This window comes from Phoca vitulina, unplaced genomic scaffold (genome assembly GCF_004348235.1).
Source record: "Phoca vitulina isolate PV1807 unplaced genomic scaffold, GSC_HSeal_1.0 scaffold46, whole genome shotgun sequence".
In the NCBI taxonomy this organism is placed as follows: Eukaryota; Metazoa; Chordata; class Mammalia; order Carnivora; family Phocidae; genus Phoca; species Phoca vitulina.
Genome location: NW_022589749.1, coordinates 9,090,038 through 9,098,964, shown reverse-complemented (window position 1 = coordinate 9,098,964; position 8,927 = coordinate 9,090,038). Strand labels below are relative to the sequence as shown.

Here is an 8,927-nt window from a genome sequence, read left to right as displayed (position 1 = left end):
GGGGGGGCAGGAGGATGGGTTAGCCTGGTGATGGGTATTGAGGAGGGCACGTTCTGCATGGAGCACTGGGTGTTATGCACAAACAATGAATCATGGAACACTATATCTAAAACTGATGATGTAATGTATGGGGATTAACATAACAATAAAAAAATTAAAAAAAAAAAGAAATAATAGTAGTACGCAGAGAGTTAAAAGCCCCCTAAGTGGGGGGCCTGGGTGGCTCAGTTGTTAGGCGTCTGCCTTCGGCTCGGGTCACGATCCCAGGGTCCTGGGATAGAGCCCAGCGTCGGGCTCCCTGCTCAGCGGGAAGCCTGCTTCTCCCTCTCCCACTCCCCCTGCTTGTGTTCCCTCTCTTGCTGTGTCTCTGTCAAATAAATAAATAAAATCTTAAAAAAAAAAAAAAAAGCCCCCTAAGAGGGGAACCCCTTTGCTGGTTATTTCTGCTCCCATGCTCACCCCAGATCAATTCTTTCTCTGTGCCCGAGGAGGCTGACCCCTATGGACTGCATTCCCTGGACTCCCTTACCCTGCCTCCCACTTGGGATTAGCCTATGGGATGCACAGCAGGAAGAGAGAGAAGCTGGGGTATTTGTTCTTCCTGCCTCCTCTGTTTTGCTGCAGCCTTCAACCATTACAGCTCCTGTTCTGCAGCTCTCCTTCCCCAGCAACAAGCTTTGGCCAAGCTCTGGTGATGGCCCCCCTCCCTCTACCCCTTTAGGAACAGGACTGGCCCCAACTCTAGGGGCCTCACCCTTAAATTGCCACACCTCTGCAAATAGTCCCTTCTTTGAATTCCTTTGAGTGAGACCCTTCTGGGAGAGTCATTTGCCTTTCACCAGGGCCCTGCCCAATCTCCACTATACTGAATCTGGCCCATATCACTCCCCTGTACTATATAAACATGTATCAGCAAGCAATACATAGTATTGTTTTGAATGGTTTTAATTTTATCACACATGTCATACTGTATATATGTCTCTGCCAACTTTCCACTCAATGTTGCTCTTCTTTTAAAAATATTTATCCATGTTGACACATGTAGCTCTAGTTTATTCATTCTGCTCATCATACCCCACTCTACGGATGTTCAGTGGAATCATCCATTTGAAAGAACACTATGTTTCCAGTATTTAGTTGTTACAAACAAGAGTTCTGAAAATTCTTGAACATCTCTACTTGAATATTTAACTTTGCGGCTATGTATTACTTCTAAACATGTAGGATGAATTAAAAGAGAGGGAGAGAGAGAGAAGCGCTAACATTGGCTCTGTGAGCTGGGATGCCCATCCCTCCTTTCCTACACGGCTAATTACCATCCTTTTACACCACGTGTAGAAGACACAAACAAGTGGGTTTCTGGTGGAGGCTTAGGCAATCTGCTGCCTCTCCTGTTCTCTGAGGCCCCAAGCTCTGCCCCAGTGGGAAAATGAGGTTAATGATTCTAGGTCTTGGCACGGCTGTGAAACATCTGGAAATGCCTGCCTGGTACAACTTGGCTAAATCACAAGATCCAGAACCTGAGTCCACGTGTACTGCAAGAATGGCCAGCAATGGAATCTCATGGCCTTTTCAGACAGGGGTCCGGCCCAGAAGCATTGCAAGTTGGTGGACAACCCAGTAGGATGCACCAAAATGTGGTGTCTGATAGCAGCGCTTCTCTCTATTGGAAGTTTCTGAGAGATTACATTTATATAATTCTCTTTCCAAGGAATCGAGTTCAAATAAAGATTTCTGGATGCTGAGTATACTTCACTAAGACTCATCACCATGAAAACATCACTAAGGATGGCAAGTTGACTTCACCGAAACAGCATCAATTCTACATTGGAAAGAATTCTGAGTCATGTGCCAGGATTGATTCGTGATGTCTGTTACAGGAGCAGTAAGTGCGGGTATTAGACACGGGTGTCAGACATTTGGGAGGCAGGATAACCTAAACTCTTCATACCCAGAGTCTGTCACTTCTTAGCAAAGTCATATAAGCTGTTTGTATCTCAGTTTCCTCAGCTGTGAAGAGGTTAGGAGATGAGGTATATGTAACAGGCCATATACTGGTTTACTTTTTTTAAATCAGTTTTATTGAGGTATAATTTACATATCAATTCATCAATTTTCAGGTGTACAACTCAAGGAATTCTGGCAAATATATACAATTGTGTAAACACCACCACAATCAGGACATAAAACAAAGGTTCACAAACTTTGCTGGTTCACCGTGCCTTTCATGTCTCAGTACACTTTCCACAGTCCTCAAGCCAAATAATTGAAAAGTATTTATGTCCTAACAACTCAGTAGCCTTTTTTGGGGGAAAAAAAGAATACGCAGAAATTGACAAAAACGTTTTTATTTCATTCCGAAATAACCAAAATTATTTACTAATGGAATGTGTGTGCCTATTGGGCTCTGCACAAATTCTCAAACCTTGGAATCAGATGGGACACTGTCAACCTCTTTTTCCACATGGATTTTCACACAGTACTTGATTTTAATCATAGATCATTAAAAACCTAACTTTACAAAGATATGACATCATCAAAAAGAATGTAGTGTGATCTGGGGCGCTTGGGTGGCTCAGTCGTTAAGCATCTGCCTTCGGCTCAGGTCATGATCCCAGGGTCCTGGGATCGAGCCCCACATCGGGCTCCCTGCTCGGCGGGAAGCCTGCTTCTCCCTCTCCCACTCCCCCTGCTTGTGTTCCCTCTCTTGCTGTCTCTCTCTCTGTCAAATAAATAAAATCTTTGAAAAAAAAAAAAAGAAAAAAAAAAGAATGTAGTGTGATCTAATGTGCAAGTACGAAATACCCCAAGTTAGCAGTTTAAGAGGTGTATGACAGATGTCATTGTGTTTCCCTTGAAAATTGAAATTATCCCATAGTGTCGCTAGGAGCCTGATGCAGCTCCTTGGGGGTACCTTGACACAGTCTGGGAATTACAGATATAGACTGTTTCTATTACTCCCCAAAAGATGCCTGTCCAGCATCCCTCTCTCTTTTTTTACTACCAGTATTTTCATTTTCCTTTATAGGACTATCCCTCCCTCATTTTTATTTCATATGGTTTGAGTGGCCCTCACTCCAGTCCTGGGCTCCAGCGGAGACATGTAACCAAGGCCCAGCCAATCCGTGCCACAGTTACTGGTTAAGTAAGGGATAATCATGTGACAATGAGAGTTGGCCCTGGGACTCCTGCTGAAATTACCAGGGAAAAGATGCTCTGTTTTGGCCAGATTTGCTAAACTGGTAGATGTCAGCCTGGGGTTGCCCCAACATGGGAGAGACTGCCTGAGAATAAGGCTGATATAGAAGAAAGAGAGAGGGGGTGCCTGGGTGGCTAATCGGTTATGCGTCCAATTCTTGGTTTCGGCTAGGGTCATGATCTCCGGGTCATGGGATTGAGCCCCACCTCGGGCTCTGCTCTCAGCGCAGAGTCTGCTTGTCCCTCTCCCTCTGCTCCTCCCCCAAAGTTGCGCACGCACACACGTCTCTAAAATAAATAAATAAATAAAATCTTAGGAAAAAAAAAAAGAAGAAGAAGAAGAAACAGAGAGAGAGACACACACAGACACATCATTGGAGCCCCTGGATCTAGCCTGGCCTGAAGCCATTTGTCACTGGATTTCCCAATATATGAGCTAATAAATTCCTTTTTTTGGCTTAAAGCCAGTTGAATGGGGTTTCTGTCACTTGCAACTAAGAATCCTGACTAATGTATTATATATATGCATTTATATATATCTATAGTACAGTGCTTTATTGCATATATATATTTTTTTTTTTTTAAAGATTTTATTTATTTATTTGATAGAGAGAGACACAGCGAGAGAGGGAACACAAGCAGGGGGAGTGGGAGAGGGAGAAGCAGGCTTCCTGCTGAGCAGGGAGCCCGACGCGGGGCTCGATCCCAGGACCCTGAGATCATGACCTGAGCGGAAGGCAGACGCTTAACGACTGAGCCACCCAGGCGCCCCTATTGCATATATATTTATATTATATATATATTTATTACATATATAAAGCACTGTACAAATGAAATGAGACCCCACAAGTTCAAAAGTTTCTTTCCAGAGCCAAGGGTCTCAAGATACTTTGGGAGCCCACAGTGTTAGGAACCCAAAAAATATCTGATGTACACAGCAGACCTGGGTTCAAATTCCAAAATTCCATGACTTCCAAGTTACTTAACATCTCTTAGCCTCAGTATAAAGCAGGGTTGGTCATTTAGATTAAATGGAATCATCCATGTATCATACAGTTAGCTCTTACCGTTATTACTGTCAGCCTTTGTTTTTTAGATAAAGAAACTCCAGCTCAGAGAGGTGGCTTGCTAACGGTCAGATACTAGACAGGTGCAGGCCTCAGGCCTGAACCAGGAACTGTGACTTCCTGTCCAGGGTTCTTTCCACACAACGCACTTCTAAAGAAAGAGACCCGTAAAGCAATGCAAGATGGAAGAGAAACGAAAAGAGTACCCAGGGCACAGACCTGCCTTAGGTAGTGGTTAAGAGTATAGACCCTGACATTCAACAGCCTGGGTTTGAATCCTGACTCCAGTACTTAACAAGACATATGACTTTGGGTATATGATTTTCCCTCTGTAAAATGGGATAACAGGATCTATTTCGTAGGGTTTTAATAAAATAATACTGACCTTCTTGCTACTACCCTGTCCCTCTCGTGTCTGTTCTATACACAGCAGCCAGAGGGGTGCCTGTTTCATTGGTAGGAAAGGCCAAAATCTTTACAGTGGCCTACCAGGACCCTGCATTTCTGTGAGGTTAGGTTTAGGGAAAGGCCTCCTTGGGCCACCTCCTTTCTGGATGGGAAGGGGTGGGGCCAGGTTTCCAGTGATGCAAGTCAGGAAACGCTTATTAAATCACCTGCCACAGTGTCTGTAAGTGACCTTCTGTGGTCACACCACAGGCCACAGGGCCAAACATGTGCTGGTCTCAGACTGAGGCTCAATTCACCCAGCCAGCCAAAAGCGAAGTCCCCATAGCCACTTGACCTTGCCCCTGAGTCTAGTGAGGCCCTGGCAGATACAAATCACAGTCAAAAGAAAACAGATCCTTTCCTCTAGAAAGTCCCAGAGATTATGACTTTTGCAGAGGGGGGATTCCAAAGACCTTTCCAATCCTCTGGGGTCTGACAATTAGGTTTTCTCTTTCCTCCCTTCATTTGAAAAAGGGAAGGAGAGGTGAAACACAGAGATATTAGCTATGACCCCAAGAAAGACAGAATCAGAGAGATACAAACATGAAACCTACAAATCCCAGATTCAGAGGCAGATATAGGAAAATTAAGATAGACAGCAATTTTCTGGTAAAAAAATTAATCCTTCCTTTCTAGTTCCAATCTGTCCACCTGCCTACCTGTTGTGACCTCCCTGCTCTCCAATAAATGTTTCATATCTGAAAGTCTGTCCAACACATACCCAATGACAATGTACACCCTACTTATTATACACATATCCCAGAAACTTTCATCTCAGGAGTTCAAAGCTCTCATATTTATTATGGGGGATATGGAAGTGAGAAGAGAGAGACAGGCCTCCCAGCACAATGACAGACATCCAAACTAAGCATTTAGAGTACTAAGTTCTAGTAGCAGCTTTACCACTCAAGAGCTGTGTGACCCCAGTTGAGTGAATTAGATTCTCAAGCTTCCATTTCCTCATCTATGAAGATATAGACAATGTCTATGACCTTGACTCACGGGGAACTCTGTGGCCTTCCATCTATCACTGGCCTCTGACCCAGGAGTTGTCCACCAAAGCCTGAGGCCAGCAGGGTCCCTGCTCCCCAAAGGCCCAGTCCATTCCAGTTCCCCCATTGCTGAAGAACTGAGTAGGGGACACCACGGTTTCCCCCCAGTCAGCTGTTCTCCAGCCCTTGCTGTGCACCAGGGGACAAAATCCAGAATTCCCAATTCCTCTCTGTCCCTCACACACCGGAACCCCAAAGATACCAAGTAAGAACACAACAACAAATCAAACGTCTCCTTTGCAAGCTCTGCTTGCCAAGACTAGCTATCTAATTGCTGTTGATTGCATTAATTGCATGGCTCTGAAGTGTTAAGACAACTCCTCCTCCTAATGTAAGTCAGGGCAAGGGAGAGGAATTCAGGAACAAAATCTCCACACAAGAAAACTCTTCTCCCGGGCGCCTGGGTGGCTCAGTCGGTTAAGCGACTGCCTTCGGCTCAGGTCATGATCCCAGGGTCCTGGGATCGAGCCCCGCGTTGGGCTCCCTGCTGAGCAGGGAGCCTGCTTCTCCCTCTCCCTCTGCCTGTCACTCCCCCTGCTTGTGCTATCTCTCTGACAAATAAATAGAATCTTTAAAAAAAACAACAACAAAACTCTTTTCCCACTCCCGATCCTAACACCCCTTCCTGACTCCACAGCTGAGCATGACCTGACAGCCCAGTAAGACAAAGTGTTAAGAGGCAGCTGAATCTTCTCGATGGGACTGGAGCCAGAAGGATCCCCTGGGAATTGGATCGGCCCCCAAGCCCTGGACCTGAAGGAAAGGGCACCAACCCACACATGCTGCACAGGCCAAGAAAGGCATACCGGTTCTGGATTCTTTTTCTCCGCTCATTCCTAGAATAGACCCCTCGCCCCCACCTTCCTGCTCCGTCTCTGCTGCACCCCTCTCTTTAAACATCAGGGCCTACTGCCTCAGGTCCAGAAGACCCATCACAAACAATCTCCTCTCCCCTCCTCTGGACACTGTAAGAGGCCCACCAACTGAGACGAGAGGTACATGGACAGGGAAAATGTCATTGCTCCAGCCAAGGATAGGAAGAAGTGGGGTGGAGCTGTGCAATGTGATTTCAGGCAAACAGAGCCCAACTTCAGAGAAAACAAACACAATCTAGTTGCTGGAGAGGAAAAAGCCCCATCTCCCAAACTGGTCCAGGAGTCCCTCTTGGCCAACCCCAAGGTTTCATATGAGGTGTCTCTAGTCACCTGAGTTGGTAGCTGAGACCTGTCTGAACCTCCTTTCAGTAACAGTTCCTCTTGCCAGGACCCCACAGGGGCAATTTTCTCAAGGGACCTCTCTTACATCTGCCCTCACCCTACCCGGTATAAGGTCCTGGGCCAGATGGGTGAGGGCTGGGAGCAGCCTCTATCACGGAGGGAGGCAACCCAGCTGTCAGAACTGACAGATGCCATCCACAACGCCAAACTCAGCCTGCAGCAGCGGCACGGAGTGCACAGACACCAGAGCCCCAAAGACGCAGAACAGGGGTCCCTAATCCCTGAGCAAACCCTAGGGGTTCAAGGTGAACGGCTCCCAAGCACATCTCTCAAAATGTAGTTGCAGAAAAGAGGGCTGCCCCACCAGAACAGAGAAGTTGGGCTGCCAAAAGCAGGCGGACGGGGGTACGGCTAGGCGAGACCCCCGCGGAGGTGGGGGCTGGGCTGTACTGTCAGCCCCAGCACATATCTGTCCCCTCAGGCCTCCCCCACATGACACACCTGGAACTTCCCCTCAGAGGCCACAGACCAACTTTCTGCAGAGAAGGAGGTGCGCGGAGCAAAGAGCCGGTGCGAAGGCGGGGTAATGGGGAGCTTCGACCGGGCGCCCCAAGTGGATGAAGAACTGAAGTGCTGGGAGACAGGAGGGTGCTGGCCCACGAGGACCACCAGCCCCCCAGTGCCCAGCCAGAGGCAGCCGCCTGGACCCTGGTGGTCCCCACCGCCCCGGCTGGGTTAGCAGGCAGGGGAAGGCAGTGCACCGCAGGTAGCAGAGTTGCGCGACCAGGTGGCCCGGCCCTACCTGCAATTCCTGAAATTCTCCCTCCAGCTCGTGCCACTCGCGCTCGCAACGCTCCAGCTGGCCGGACATGGTGCCGCGGTGCGAGGCGGCGGCGGCGGCAGCTCCCGCAGCGTGGCGCGGGCGGCCACCAGCTCCCCAGCCCGTCCGCCCGCCGGCCGCCTTCGGAGGCACCAGCTGTTCCTGCGCAGCCGGAGCCACGCGCGCACCTGACGTCACAGCCCCCGCCCCAGCGCCCGCCCCACCCCCTCGCCGGGAGGCAGGCCCCCGCGCATGCGCACGCACCACCCCTAGCTCCGCCCCCGCGCGCCCGCGCGCCGGCTAGTTTTGCGGGTCTTGGCCGGGTCTGTTGCTGCCCCCTTGAGAATGCTTCTGCGCTTCCGATCTCTCTTAGCTGAGGCTGGGGAACTTGTCCACAAGCTGCATTTGCAGAGCTGATTTTACTTAGATTGTGTTTATTTGGGATATCTGGAGTAGGGAGGAAGGAAGATTTGGGGGAGGTGAAAGCTCACCACCCCTTGGCATTGCCTAACCAGAGCCAGAGCCAACGGCCTGGAATGCTAGAACTGACATTGACCATCCAGCAAGGTCGCCAGGCAGGGCGGGGAAGCGCAGAGAGGGACCCGTCGTCTTACCAGGTCATGACTTACTGCAAATACATCCTAGACTCCTGCCCCCTAAGATTCTGCGTGACTCTCTTGACAGCTGTCTATCGCTCATATGACACCACTGCCTCCCTCTCCCATGGACCTACAAGATCTATCCCTGCCTAGCTTCCCAGTCACATCTCCTATCTCACTCCCCCGGATCAGTACTTCCCGACACTGTTTTTTCTTTTCCTACCCTTGAGGGTACATTCCTTCTAAATCTTCATATGGTTGCCTTTTTGTCATCATTCAAGCCTTAGTTCCAATGACACCTGTATTAATTTCCTGGGGCTGCTGGGGCACCTGGCTGGCTCAGTGGGTAGAGCATGCAACTCTTGATCTCAGAGTCCTGAGTTCAAGCTTCACATTGGACATGGAGCCTACTTACAAAAAAAAAAGAAAAAGAAAGGAAGGAAGGAAAGAAAGGAAAGAAAAGGAAAGGAAAGGAGAAAGAAGAAAGAAAGAAAGAAAGAAAGAAAGAAAGAAAGAAAGAAAGAAAG

General features: G+C 48.4%; 1 protein-coding gene across 3 annotated transcripts in view; it reads right to left on the bottom strand.

The window, feature by feature from the left end:
- The window catches only part of TMEM120B (transmembrane protein 120B), a 98,872-nt gene that overhangs the window by 34,743 nt on the left and 55,202 nt on the right, over positions 1 to 8,927 (bottom strand). Inside the window, exon 1 of one of the 3 annotated variants that reach the window (XM_032431249.1) lies at positions 7,784 to 7,948. The exons of the other annotated variants lie outside the window; for them this stretch is intronic. Within the exon in view, the coding sequence (XP_032287140.1) occupies positions 7,784 to 7,852 (69 nt within the window). The 5' untranslated portion in view covers positions 7,853 to 7,948. Of the gene's footprint in view, positions 1 to 7,783; positions 7,949 to 8,927 lie in introns of those variants that run through there. 3 annotated transcript variants of the gene reach the window in all.